This window comes from Anser cygnoides, chromosome 8 (assembly GCF_040182565.1).
Source record: "Anser cygnoides isolate HZ-2024a breed goose chromosome 8, Taihu_goose_T2T_genome, whole genome shotgun sequence".
NCBI lineage: Eukaryota > Metazoa > Chordata > Aves > Anseriformes > Anatidae > Anser > Anser cygnoides.
In genome coordinates this window covers 12501559-12516323 of record NC_089880.1, presented here as the reverse complement: position 1 = coordinate 12516323, position 14765 = coordinate 12501559, and the positions used below count along the sequence as shown (strand labels likewise).

The 14765-nt window shown below is 42.3% G+C and overlaps 1 protein-coding gene across 3 annotated transcripts in view; it reads right to left on the bottom strand.

The window, feature by feature from the left end:
* Positions 1-14765, bottom strand: part of ABL2 (ABL proto-oncogene 2, non-receptor tyrosine kinase) — a 41717-nt gene that overhangs the window by 10577 nt on the left and 16375 nt on the right. Inside the window, exons 1-2 of one of the 3 annotated variants that reach the window (XM_067001892.1) lie at positions 9994-10740; positions 291-461 (exon numbers count right to left, since the gene is read on the bottom strand). In XM_067001892.1, the coding sequence (XP_066857993.1) occupies positions 291-461; positions 9994-10060 (238 nt within the window). In that variant the 5' untranslated portion in view covers positions 10061-10740. Of the gene's footprint in view, positions 1-290; positions 462-4117; positions 4890-9993; positions 10741-14765 lie in introns of those variants that run through there. The other 2 variants (XM_048073339.2, XM_067001890.1) reach the window with 2 other exon arrangements.

Genomic DNA, 14765 nt, shown 5'->3' with positions numbered 1-14765 from the left:
CTGTTTTCGCCAATAATGTAAAGGTTTTCCCAAAATAGGTGTCTCACGTGGCTAGTGATCTGGGGAGCCTGGATGTAGCTGGGATAGATTGTTTGGTATTATACGAAGCTGTATCTGTACTAGGAGAACTGCCCAGCAGGTGTCGCTCCAACACAAGTGAGAGAGGGAGTGTGTAACCTTCTCTAGGTGCACTCATTCTGTTAAATGGAACAACAGAAGAGGAATTCTGTTTTCTATTTTCTCTTGCTAAGTTTACAGCCTAGTAGCTGCCGTGTGATTCCGAGCCTTACCTTTGGTGATACTGAGCGTGTTGTCACCGCTTGCTACAAAATCATAAAGTGCAACAAAGAGGTTGGGATCGCTCTCAGTGGCTCCAAGCAGGTTCTCCTTGGAGCTCCACCTGATGGCTTCGTTCAGTGCCTGGGGTTCAACATCACAGCCATAGGGGCGGTGCAAGGCCTCTGAAGAAAGAACAGAAGAGGAAATTACTTTGTGTGCAACTATAAGTAAATCAAAACCCAGTGTGCAGCAGAGCAAAGCTCCTACTGCACAATAAGCCCTTTATGGAAAGGGAACACAACGCGTGCACGTCTTAGATCAGAGTTTTCAGTCTCCACTTTGCTGGCTCTTGAGGTTAGTGCTAAAAGGAGACTAGAGAAGATGATTAACTTCATAGAGAGTAAATAGCAAGCTGTGTACAGAATGTTTATACTAAGTATTTATTCTATTACTTTTATTTACATACACATCTATTTGAAAGCTTTTAGGTATTCACAGACAGAACAATGGAGGAGAAATTAAAAGTGCTTTTTCAATGTGAAGTAGTAAAGCAATCCTTTTCAAGACTGAAATGTCATGTTTTTCATCTTTATTGTTTCTGTGGCTTGGATTTGAAAGCAACATTAGAAATAGAGGTAAGACCGAATGAATTATGACACATAATATGCAATAGTAACTGATTCAGTATGAGTAGAAACGACAGTGATTTGTGATACATTTCAAGACTATGCACATAAAAAGGCGGAAAGCAGACAGGGCAGAAAGTAGTGAGGATGATGCTAACCATTTAGCAGTGGTGTTACTGAATGCCAAGGCAATTCCGTTTTTCTGTTTCAAATTAAAATGGATGCATACTTGTTAGTAGAAGGGAGTGGGAAGAAGAATCAGTCTTGAACATGTTTTACAGACAGAAGTAAAAAATAAAGTTCCTGTGATGATGAAAAGTAATCCAAATATACAAGGTTTTGTAAAGAAATAAAGTAAAGAGCAAAAGTATCTGAACACTTCCTGGTCGTGCTGTGGTTAAAAAAAATGAGTGTCAAGACCATCATTGGCTTTCTAATTCATAGCGGGGTTTTCCAGGAACATGTAGCTCATTAAATTTCAATGTAAGAACATAAGAAAGAGCAAAGATGTAGTTTCATACATGTGGGGTGCTCAAGGGGCCAAAAACATAAAAGGGTAATGAAGTAATAAGTATTTCCTCTGAAGGCACAACTGACATATGTTCCTGCCCCAAAGCCTCTTGTTGAACTTGGGTTTGAAACTGTATTATAAACAGGCTTGGCCCATTTCTGCAGGTCTGGGAAGTCAGGCCCAGGATGTTTTTAAGCAGATCACTGCAGGAGAATGCGTGCATGTAACTACACTCCCTACACACACACATTCTCATGAGATCTACGTTTGCGAGCAAGAACTAGTCGTAAGGCACCGTAAGAGAACAAAGAGCCCAAATGCAATGCAGGAGAGGAAAACTGGGAAGTCGGTGAGACACAAAACAGGAAGAGGCCTATACCAAGCAATAGGCAAACACAGGCCAAATCTGTGCACGTGACAGAGCTCAAGCCTGGAAAACTAGAATGTCGGGGGTGTTTCCCAGAGTCCATGTTCAATTTTTTTTAAACTATATTATATGTACGTGAGAAAGGAAATGGCTGAGGTTTGTTCTGGCTTGTTCTTAAACACATAGCTAAGTGGCTTTTGACTGCATTTCTGGTAATCACTCGGGGTTATACTGCTGGCATAACCCGCTCATCGTGCAATTGCTGAACTCTTGCCTCCCAGCTTTGCCAAAGTAGCACCTATCATGGTTCTCCTACCAAGAACAGAAGTGACCAGAGACTAAGCTACCAAAATATCACTTCTTTAATTTCAGTTTCTGCAGATGCAGTACTTAGATACGCTTCTTGTTGCTAGCTATCAAGTGCAATTAGTTTTACAACATACTAACCTATCAGATAAAGAGTCTAGGACAACTGGCGCTCTCATGGAGAAGAGAGGAAAGGCCAGTGCCTGCCCTGCTACCTACACGACAGCATGGCTGCCAACATACTGCTGCATTTTTTTTTTTAGGGACGGGTGTGTGCATATGCAGTTATTAAGCATCAGTAACAGATGAAATGGCAAGAGAAAATAACAGTGATTCCTAAATCCAGCTCTCTTTACGGAGTACAAACACGTTAATTAAATAAGATATTCTTTATATGCCTACAATGACTTGTGTTAGAAAGAGAGAGAGGGGTTTGGTGCCTTAAGCTAAGTCACTCAGCTAGTCTGCTATCCAGAATAGCTGTGTTACGTCTTTGCTAGCCATAAGCAGCAAACACAAAAGCAGGCAGTGTTTCCAAATAAAATATCCTGACCTTTCAGCTCCAGAATACCTTAATGGTGTTTGAATAACTTCCTACTTTCAATTATACATCTGCTGAAACGGCAAAGGCCTTAAACAAAAATATATGTATTTGCTTTATTGTATAACCAATGTATAGCTTTTCTATTTTGAGCCACGGCAGCTCAGGAACTGAGCATCCAACCCCCCTCTAAGCAGAAGCACAGAGCTAAGCATTTAGCCGCGTACTCAGTGGCAAGCCCCGCGTCAGCTCCGCTCCCGAGCTGCTGCAGCAAATCTCCCGGCCAGCCCAGCACCAGGCACTTCAGCCAAGGCAAAACTGGCAGAAATGGCACCTGCTGCTCAGCACTGAGCAGCTCTGCCCACACGAAACCATTTGTGGTGCTGTGCTGGACTGCCAGCCAGGATTCAAAGCAGATGTGGGACTTCCACCACTTCCTTGGGAATGCCTGGGAGGTTGGTACGTGTTCTCAACACCCACGTCATGTACAGAAAAAGCCTGCAGAAGTTAATGTTTGATGAGGAGCTTCAATCACTTAGCTACAGTGCTTACCTAGAAATCACATTACCTAAAAATCAACTGCTTTTAAGAGCTTATGTCTCACTAACTTCCCGAACTCTCATTTTTAGAGTGATTCGGCTGCCCAAGTAGCAGTAAGGTAAACCAGTATCAACTAAAGGGGCATTTGCTGGGATAGAGAAGTACCTATTGCAGGTTGCTGTTAAGAAATAACCTATGCTGCTCAATACAATCCAATACCATCCAATATGCAAGGATAAGACAGGTGAATTAAACATGACAATCGCATAGACCTCAATAAGGAAACTAAGATAAGCAAAGCGTATCACAAATGATGCCGCTCAAACCAAATAGTCTGAAAGCTCTATTCACACCGAGTGAGGAAGTGAGCTGGGAACTTCTGTTCTGTATCAGCTCCTTTGGAAGCCTAACCATAAATCATACGTGACCACTTTCATTTCCTAGACAATTGGAAACTTACATCATCATTTAGTGCAAAGTAAGAAATGCATGATCAAGCAAGGATGTTATGCTTCACCCACCTCCTTCCTTTTCTTTATTCCCACAATACAAATTGCTTCTCTCCAGACACGAATGCTTTTCCTATTCAGTCAACACGTAAGAGGCGTTTTTGTCTCCCACCCTCTGCCACCGAGGCTACTGTTACCAATCTCTTCAGCTCAAGATCAGGGCGAGTCTAGTAAATGCTAAATCTTCAACTTCAGAACCACATCAGGTGCTGGTAGCCTCTTTTTTTTTTTTTTCTGAAATACTGACTGTGCAACTGCTCATAAAAGCAGAGCATTTCAAATAATCCTCAAACCTGGATAAAAGCAGGCAACCTCAGTCCTGCCTGTACCCAGTCTTGTCCTACAAGACAAAGACTTGAAAGGCCCCACGTCCTCCTTTAAGCGCACAGAGTACTGCACGAAAGGGATGGCACAGCGTAACATCCCTACGCATCCTACCTGTGAAACTTGACACACCAGGCTCAGAGGCTTCATTGCCAAGGCAGCAGAGCAGCTTGCCCTCTTTGCCATAGCTGCTAGACTGGAACAGGACGGTCCCCACGATCATGCTGTGCCTCACAGCAGGCAGAAGGCTGACACGAGAAGTCCTGGACTGCCACTGCCTGCGCAAACGCCACCACGTGCAGGCGATCGCTGCTCGCAACGCTGGTGGCCAATGAAAAAGCAAGCGCTGCCGAGCGGGTGAGGAAAAACCAGGGAAATCGAGCTGCGGGTTACTGGGTTACCAGCTGGAAGTAAGGGTGGAGCTTCTCACGAAACGCTGAACAAACAAAGGATGTGGGGACTGGGCTGCGAGTTGAAACAATTTTGAGATGAGCTATAGACAGAATATTGTGCCGTTAAGAGTTAGGCAACAAAGTGTTTGGAATAAAATAAATTGTTTCCTTGGAGAAGTTCCTTTGCACAAATTACAAAACAGATCACCCGTTACGGGGACCGCCCAGATTGATTCATTTTTCCACTCCACATAAATGCCACTATTTACATGAATCAACAGGAAACATGAATGAAAATACAAGTCTAGGAGATGTATGAGCAATGAAAGAGTAAACTGTTACACATTTTAGGATTTCAGAAAGAAACCGAAAGCAAGAGCTGTACAGTATGCCTGAGCTACACATTTAATGATTTAATAGGGTTCAGGTCAGCTCTGTGAAAGGACGCCATCAAATTACCGTTCAAAACCCTAAAATCTGTTTGATGAATCCTTTAAAAGACTTGGTTTTCTAGCTAAGTTTGTACGGTTTGCAGCAGGCCAGGTTCCTCCTAACATGTGGAAGGGGAAGAGTTAAAGAACAAGCACTCACCATGGCAGTCTCACACCTGGGCTGCAAAGGGGTATAAAAGGGAGCAGGGAAAGGGAAGCAAGTGGTTTGGCCTCTGGGAGGGGGAGAGAGGCTGTTGCAGCCCACCAGCATTTCTAAATCTGCAAACTCCACTGCTACGTGAGAAAGGCAGCTACAGCACGTCAGGAGGACGGAGCTTTGACTAAAGGTAAGAAATGAGCAACTGGGTTTGTTGCATTGTTGCATTTGTGTTGTGCAAGGTTGTGAATGTGAAAAGCCATTCTAAAAAAAAAAAAACAAACAGATATGCTGTGGTGACAAGGAGTTACTTCTCCCTGTGTGGCCTGTACCAAGAGTTTTGTGCCTCCACCATCACCTAATGCAGGTGGAAAAACACAGCCAAAGGAAATACCTTAGGACAGGAACATGCTGTTGTCTTCCAGAAGTTCAGACAACTGGGTGACCTTTCCTCCTTCTCCTCCAGAATGAGGCTCGGTGAACCTTGCAGCATGCTACCCAATACTCAGAGGTTGAGATGCCTTTACTTAGGAGTCCCTAGGCTATCTTTTTCCCGTTTGTTTTTTCTTGTAGTTTGTTTTCTACTCTCTTTTATATGCTCTGGATGCCTTTAGTCACACTGGTATTTCAAGCAGTCTTGGTGTATCTGTTGATACACAAAGAATAAGCAGAATTTGTAGAGAAAGGCAGCATAGCCTGAGAAAAATGGGGATGAGCTTTGCAGCAAATAAGCTTTTCAGGTGGGTCTGCAATGGCATCAGCAAATGTCAATTAGTATTAGCTATAATAATTAAGCAAGTTAACAACCAATTTACTCATTAGTTAAAATAGATGAGTAACTGGTATCTCCAGAATAAAGGAGGATTAGGGGAAAGCTGAGTTGGATTAAAAATGTAGCTTGCAAACCAATCCACTGAACATGTTACTTTTAGCCCCCCTCGCTGAGTAGTGGTGCCCTGTGACCGGCAGGCCTGTTAGAGAGCTCCCGATGGCCATCAGCTGGTGCCAGCACTGGCATGGGAAGGACATGGGTGTCCCTGCACAGTGCCTTGATGTTTGTAAGGGCCGGTTGTGTGCACCCAGGCAGAGTAAATTCAGGCTTCTTCCCAACCTCTGAACAAGTGCTATTTCTTTTACAATTGATTTTCCTAGATAGTTATTCTACCCTGTAGGCTGTTACCTTGACATCTGCATCCACCACGACACGCTTCCTGTTCCTATTCCCTTGGCTGTCAGTGGACGAGCCAGGCTCTTCGTTCTGGTACGCTCAGCTTCCTCGGTGGAAGAAGAAACCTTTCAGGCAGAGCAGCTCTTCAGACTATTCCCTGCGGTGCCCTTCAAAGCTGTTTCCTGAGAGTGGCTACCCTTCCTGTACCACTTACTTCATCCCTTTTGAAGTATTTCTCTATTTTTTTTCCAGCAATGGGGGAAAAGTTAAGTACAAGGAAATCTTGCTGACTACACTACTTTGAAGTGTATAGTTCAAGCAGCTTCTAAAAAAAAACCTTGCTCCATTTTGAATTTATGAACCCACAGTCAATGTCTCTTAATCAAACAAAAGAACGTGCAAAGAGCAATACAGCCCTGAAAAGGATCTGGGGCTGCTGGCAGCAGCCCAAAGTGACTGGGTTTTCAAGAGAAGGAAGAGAGACAAAGAAAGGGTTATAGGGTAAATGCTGATTATTACATACAGTGTCAATTTGATATATTATTTTACACCAATAACAATACTGTGGGGGTGTGTATATATTTCTTTAATACAAAGGGACACTTTAATATAAGGCCACTAAGACCCCTGTACATACCACATCTTTTACTCTATTTCCACTCAGGGTTTTCAAACTAAATATCCATATAAATATCCACACTGTTACTTTACACAAAGACTCATTTTATGTGCTAGCTTCAAAGACTACCAAAGAACAGGCATTGGTCAACTCGGAGTGTAAGAAATAGACTGTCACGTAACAACTGGTGGCTCCTGGTGTAACTGGCATTTCCCACTGAATCTTCAAAATGTACATCACTTTACACACTAGACTTTAAGAACTTCAACCAGCTTTTTAGTGGGAGGCTTTCTGCATTAACAAGGAAACAAAATTGATAACACAGCAGCGAGTGGGTTTCCTATTTTGCTGACATGATTGGAACAGGATCAAGTTTTTCAGAAACAAGGCTACCGTAGCCAAGTCTCAGTGCTTCCTACTAACCAAAAATACTCCGTGCTAAGGAGCAAACCAGTGCTGAGCAGGCCAAGTTGCTGCTGTCTAATAATGTGGTAGCACAGAAACAGACCTCTGAACTCTCCTTGCCCTGTTACCAGACTTGAGGCCTCACCTCAACGGACCACCTAGTCTTTCTGCTGACATACATGTGGCCACGAAAAACAACAGCTGAGAGGGATTCAGACAGCTCCCATATGGCTTTGGTAAAATACAGGCAGCCTAACTGAATGCTGTTCCTAGGTGTTCCTCTCCTGTAAGCAACCAGACTCTTAATAACGTGGTTTGCTTGAGCTAAGCACAGATCCATAGTTAGTCTTTGGGCCTCCCACAGAGTGGTGCAAGGTTTAAGTACCGTAAACAACCCACTGAATAAAGCCAAGAAATACAGCTCTGAGCCAAGAGCTTGGGGTGGGCAAGGAGTAGGTTTCTATTTATGGTCCCAGGCTGAGGGAGACAGAATGGGAGGAGACTTCAGAGAGACAAAATTGCATCATGTTCACATCAGGTTTCAAGCCAAACTAGTAGTGACTTCTTGCCTTAATTATCAATACATAACTGAAGAGTGAAATATACGGAGAACTCCAAAACTCTCCATATAGCTCACCTCTTAAGAATAGATTTATTTTGAACATGTGCTGCATGAGGTATTCCCCTGCAGTTATTTCATGGTGAAAGTGGTGGGTCTTTACACAGTAGTGCTTTTGGGCTAGTTTGATATGAAAATCCAAATGAAGGCAAGGTTTGGGTATTTGGTATCACTGAATTGAAGTAACTGGTGGAAGGAGAGAGACATCGATCTCAGCTAATTACACCGCTATGAAAAATTCAAGACCTTGTCATGTCTAGGTAACCATTAAAAGAGAAAACACAGATGCTGAGAGAAGGAACTGCCTGTCCTCTGTTTCGCTGGTTCCAGTTATCCTCTCCATTTGTTATTAATGCTATCGAACACCCAGAGGTGTCCATCAGCCCGTTTCCCTGCTCAGATGTTAGTGACACACATGGTATGCCATTCTTCTCCATTATCACCTAATGTAGAACTTCCCCACTTTCTCTCCACTTCTTGGTAAAGTGTTATTTTGGTACAGAATCCAGAATGAAATAAATCAAGCTTAAGTTCCGAAGTATTAATTGAAAAATTTCATCCATTCCTTGCTAAATGCAAGATGCGTGAATCTCTTCATAGATCATCAGCTGTATAGGCTATAAGGGACGGAACCTTCTACTGAAGCATTTGACAGCATTGCAGTTTTAAGTGATTTCAAAGCAGATAAGTATCAGTCATCTTCAGTACAAATGCTGCTAACTCAATAGATTGGCTCTTATTACCTTGATGATTTCTTGTCCTTGTGGAACTCTGGCAGGAAGGTGACTTTGGGATAAACACAGCTAGCAAAATGATGCAGGTTTTTATATGCATTTAGAAACGCTTTAAGGTGAAGAACTCATGTGATCACGGGAGCTGGACATAGCATCAATTAAAAAAAAAGGCACAATGGACCTGGCCACAGGAACTGGGAACAGTCAGAGGCAACACAACTCAAAGCACCAATATGACTTTTTTTGAGTATGCCTCTGGGTGAGGAAGCAAAACCTAACAGCATGACAGATAAAAACACTCTCCTGCAGTGGGAAAGATTCTAATGCAAGTAAAAATGACAGACAAAACAGGATTTTAGAATGAAAAACTGTACATGTAACCTTTTCACAGATCCTGAATACCTTAACAAAATGTTTGTTACCTGAAATTACACAGATTTGTTTAGCTCCTGTAAAGCTAGTTAGCTTTGCCATTGCTGGTATCTGGAAACAAGCGAAGAGACCACCACCTTTAGGTGCTCTGTATTACGTACCTCTTTCCATTCGGTACAATGAAGTCCCAATCTTTGTTCCTCTGAATCCTGCCTAGAGTGGACTACAACTACTCCCACAATGACAGTTTCAGGGAAAGGGGTGCTATGAAAGGGCACCAGCCGAGATAACCGGGAAACTGTATACATGTAAATCAAAAGTCTACCTGATATCCCTAGTCGCAGTAAGTTCCAGTAAACCTCTCCAGTATAAAGAGGAAGGATTAGGTCATGCAGTCCTTCTCCAGGAAAGGTGGGATGGCCACACATTATGACAGCTCACAGCAAGTCATTTAGCTTTCTTTTTAAGCACTGCTTTGGGGAGAAGTTGCTTAATGTGGATTATACTTCACTCCAACGGAATTCCTGAGGAGTCAGTAATACTGGCCAGATCAAAGTCAAGGCATTATCTACTTCTAAGAAAAAGAAATGAATTGCTATTTATTCACACAGTGTTAGGACAAACATTTGAAGAGCTCTTCTGCAAAAAGACTACTTAAAGAATCATGGTTCAACTGACCCCATAGCAAGCCAGAAATACCTACAGTAACAAAGTGTAGCTGGTGAGAGGTTTATTTTGCAGATGTAAAGCAACAACTGATCAGACCTTTGAGTTAACATGACATAAATGTCCAAGCTGCTTTCCAAGTGACATAATTACTTCTAATAAGAAGTCCTACAGTATTAGGAACTCTCCTTAGACTCAGCACCTGGAACAATGACCACATTAATCTATTTCTCAGCTGGCTTTTTGAAATTTATTTTTAGCTTTTCTAGCCAGAGGGAAAACTTGGATGGAGAGGGTAGAGTCTAACTCACTGACTTGTAATCTCAAAAGTCAAAGAGCGTGCCAATCTGACAGCCCAAACTTGAGCTGATGTCACAACTTGAGGCCTAAGTAGTTATTTTTGCCTTGGACAGGCAGCACTACTTACCTTCTGGAGGATATTCGGAGGGTAGAGCTCCCCAGGTGAGCTGATACAGCTTCAGTTTCCAGTACATGAGTTTAATTTTTTAATGCAATCCCAAAATGCTTGTTAGCACAGATGCGACTTCTCAGTTCCATCCACCCACACTGAATATGCAGCAACTGCCAAAGCTACACAGCCTGAAGTACTTCTGCTTTAAACAAAATTCTCTAGCTAAAAATAAATCACAAAGCTGTCAACCTCAATTGTCAGCAACCAAGATGCTGTTCAAGCAATTGTCCACAGCCATTTTCTTCTCTTAAACAAAAAAGAGTTTTCCTTCTTAAAATATTTACTTCATTTGACTAAAACACTCTTGTGATCTTGTCTCCTTGAAATACATACGCCTTAGAAAATAAACCAGCGTTTCCTTTTATCCGAGAAAAGCCCAGCTTGAGCATGAATACTTGCCCAAATATTGCATGCTGTCTTAACTTCAGCACCAGGGAAGACTCTTACTATGGATTCTCGTTAGGAGAGCCACAGTCTGAGTTTCAGCTAAGCCCTGGCTGAGGGAGGTTTAGTTGTCTTGCTCCTTCTCGGTCCTATGGGCTGATTCACTTTTGTATGGGGCAGCGTAAATACGCATGGATGAAGTCAGAAACACATCCATCACACTAAACTTAGTTACTGGCTGCTGTTCCACTTCCTGTTGGCTAAACCCAGACACTTGTAATTGGCTCTGCTGACCAGACAAGGGACTCCATTCACCAGTGCTATTTCCAACAGCTGCTAAATAACCAGGGTAACACAACCCCAGCCTCGGCCATAGAATTCCTAGCTCAGTTCAGATGGCTTTTCAGTTTCAGCCTGTGCCACTACGTTTGCTTTTTCAAATCTCCTAACAGCAGTGTTTAGACCTTGTGTGTCTCAGTACCTTACTAAAACAAGAATATACTCAATTAAATAATTTCTGAAGATCCTTTCTGGGTTATGGCAGAATTAATACAGTTTTGAAGGAAAAGAGTCAGTAGTAAGACTGAGCACATCCAATACTCATTATCTAAAAGTAATCAAAGGTACAAAAAGTCACTGTTTGAATTGCTGGTGTATTAATAAAATAGTCAGTTTCCTTACAAAAGATAAAGGCAAATGAATAAAATATTATGATTAAGTATAACTTAAGTTTGTAAGGGATATTATTCAGTAGAGATCTGGTATTTTTAGACAATTATAAAAGCTTTAAAATAAAGGTAATATTAGCCAATATATTCAACTTGAAGGAACTTTGTGCAGCTAAGATACAAATGTGCATTTTATGTATGTGCACTTCTGTGGAGGTAGCATCTACTGTAAAGTTAGGCACCAACTTGATGACTTTTTCTTAATAAGAAGCCCAGGTACTTCTTGATTATTAACATCAAGCTATACCACATTTATAGGAAGTAAGACAGGAAAAGCAAGTTCTGCCTCTCGGATTTACCAGAACACTTCAGGATGTCCAAACAAGTCAGCTAGCTGCCAAGTGGGATTCTTCAGCCATGTAACAGCCATGCTGGGTCACACCACCCAGTATCCTGCCTTTGTGATTGCCAACAGGCCGCTGGAAAAAGGCTAATGATATTACTCCAGAATACTTCCCAAACATTCAACATGTTGCATTTCAAGGTTAACAACAAGAGGGAAAGGGACCAATGCTGCTTTTGCCCCTCAAAATGCAGAAGCTCTGGGAACAAGCATTCTTTTGGATTATTTCGGTGATAAAGTTCAATAGTGCCACTCCTCCAGTTTGAACCAAATCTATTCTTTCTCATTTGTTGCTTCGAGGTTCTTGAACTGAAGTGTGAAATGATAGGCAGTATCCTCTTCTAAAACAGACCCAGCAACCAGAAGCAGCAAGAATGATTTAATTCCATCACTTGCCTGCCACACAACTACATGACTAACTTCTGCTGTTCAGAGGGTAAAACAACAACTCCATGTTGACACAGCCCGGGAATAAGACCCACTGCTAGTTATTTAAAGAGCCTTCCTCCCACTTAATGCTGGCATTGCTGTCAGACTTCCCTCCTGCTGCCAGTATTTGTGGTGGCATGACTGGGATGCTCAGAGGATTGGGCACTACCTTGTCAGTAGTTTTTAACTGACAGCTATTCTGCTCTCCATTACTGCTTTGGTGCCACCTCTCCAAATGGTTAATTTACTCTATTTACTGTGTGTTTTCTGAGGAAGGAAGGAAGAGGGAAAGGGCTGGAAATTCCCAGTGGGAGGTCAACGTTGCTGCTTGCTCAGCAGTTCATTTCCTCTCGCTCTGTAAAGCGCTGGTTAGCTCCTAAATTGCATCCGTCTACAACATCAGGTCTGTAACGGGCTTTTCTGTAGAGACAGGGAGTAGAGCACATCGCGAACTGGGAGGATGAACCAGTACTACCCTGCCTCCCAGGGCACTGAGACGTTTTTACACCAGCAGCAATGGTAGCAGTGGCAAGTAGAATCACAAACAGCCAATTTGATACGAATTATTACTGATACTGGGCATGCACCAACAAAAGCAAAAATGTGACCTTGTGTGAGTCGTGCAGCAGAGAAATCAAACCCAGTAGCTGAAAGGAGTACCCCAGCCCACAGGAGGACTGCTATCTGTGCTCTACCACATCAAACAGTGGGGAAATTAATGAAGTACAACATGATATAACCTAAGGTAGAAAATAAGATCTGACAACAGAACTTCAGCTGCCTTCAGTTTCACGGCCAGATTTCTGCCAGTTGTGCCATACAGCTTTGAGGGTGATATGTAAAACTGCTTAATTTAGGAGTTCCATGAAATGTAAATTTTGAGCTGGGATTAAGACCAATGTCTGCACCATCCAGAAGGGAACTTGCATGGGGTGCCCCCGCATCTTCTGGGTTGAGAGGCCAAGAAAAGTTTCCTTTATCTTGTTAAATTAAGATTTTTTCAAATTTGACAGAGTTCCACCTCATTCCTTCCTCCTCCCACTCCACTGAAAAACATTCCCAGTTGTTGCTGGCCTGTATAGGTTGTCAGGACAGCTGACTGCTTGGATTACACAGGGCTGTATTGTATCCCTTCAAGAACCAGCCACCCTAAGTGCTTCCTTTGGGATCAGGGCTCACTACTGGGCTGATAGCAGCACACCAGGTGCTGTCTTGAAATTGGACATTCCAAGGCAACAGGCAGTCCTGCAACTGCTTCTCAAAATCATTCTTCCTCTTGAGCCTCTTTAATACAAACCTACTCCAAATCAGACATCTGAGTAACTAAAAACATAGTGAACTTAAACTCATCTGGCTTTGCCTCTTAAAATGGAGGGACAGAGTTCTGCCTTACACTTTTTGTCCAGGTACTGGAAGCAAAAGCACTTCTGGCTTTTGGTAGCTAGGGGGAAGATATTTTCAGTTACATTTCTACTACTTGCAACAGTTATCTATGGCAATCCTGTATTTAATTTTTTTCAAAATTAACCATAGCCCTCCTCAGTGCAGTAGTTAAAGCAGAACATTTTCCATCCCATGTAGACAGCTTCCATAGATACAGGCTTTTCTATCTCATCTTTATGGAGACCTCTTAGCACCACTGCAGGCTTGTTGAGATGTCATTGAGTTATAAAAATGTAACCCCCTGCCTTTTAGGGCATTTCTTTGAATTCCATGCTGTTGGGATGTTTTACCTAACTCCCAAATTTCTTTGAAAAAGTACCTCTGAGGTAACTACAAGGCATGCTGCAGGTGAAGAACTGCTACTCTGCAAGCAATGGAGCATCCAGCAGCAGATACAATTAACTTGAGACTGAAAGCTGCTGTACCATGTAGGCTTCAAATGGGTCTCTCAGCTCAGGAAGACTTTAGAGAATCAGAAGCTAGCTAATATTTGAAAGCTAATTGAAGGGTCTTTAGAATTAATGGCATGTTTCCTACTCATCATCATCATTGCCAGAAAGCCTCCCCATTGCCTTCAAGCTACTTTAAGCACTTAAAGCCAAGATGACTGTGCTGCATGAGGTGCTTAGGAGTAACAACTTCCTGCATAGGTTACAGAACTGAGCCAAAACTGTCAAAAACAGTGAGGAAAGTGAGGCAAGGAAAGATATTTATATGACCATATTATTGCTTTGAGATCTTAATCTCTCGCTATCTAAAATAAATTATATAAGCAAAACAATGTTAAATTTTTATACAGCCCGCATAGTCAGTCCCTGGAGAAACTGAACCAAGAGCTGAAATTCAGAAACCTAGAAGCACTCAGCACACTTAAGCACTTTCACCAAGGATGCTGAAGTTGCTGCATGAAGGAGCAGCAGAGATTCTGGGGCAATCACCCCTTAAGGTTACTCTTTCACCATGAACAGTAGATTGCCTGTGACCAAAAAATGAAACCCCCCTGAAGCACCCATGAAGAAAACAGCACATAAATCCAGCACTGAAATACAAAGATTAGAGCCTCATGAGTACCCAGCAGAGACATGTGTGGAGTCTGAAGTCTTTTTCTCTAAAAAGACCCTTAGTTTAAATATGCAGGGTCACACCTCAGGGTCTGAAGCTGGAAAAGCTGAGTAATGTCAAACATCAACTTGTCACATCAAATACATCAAACAATCGGTCCTCAGCAGGACCGACTAACTAGGTCGGTATGTACTTTTATTAGTAATATCAAATGTGACTGTTTAGTCAAAAAGCTACATTGGGAATTTGGTCTAATTAAAATGCAGAATATTACTAGTGCAAGAACTTAATTTCTAATTACTAGAGAAACTAGATTAACAGATTTGTTCACAGAACTG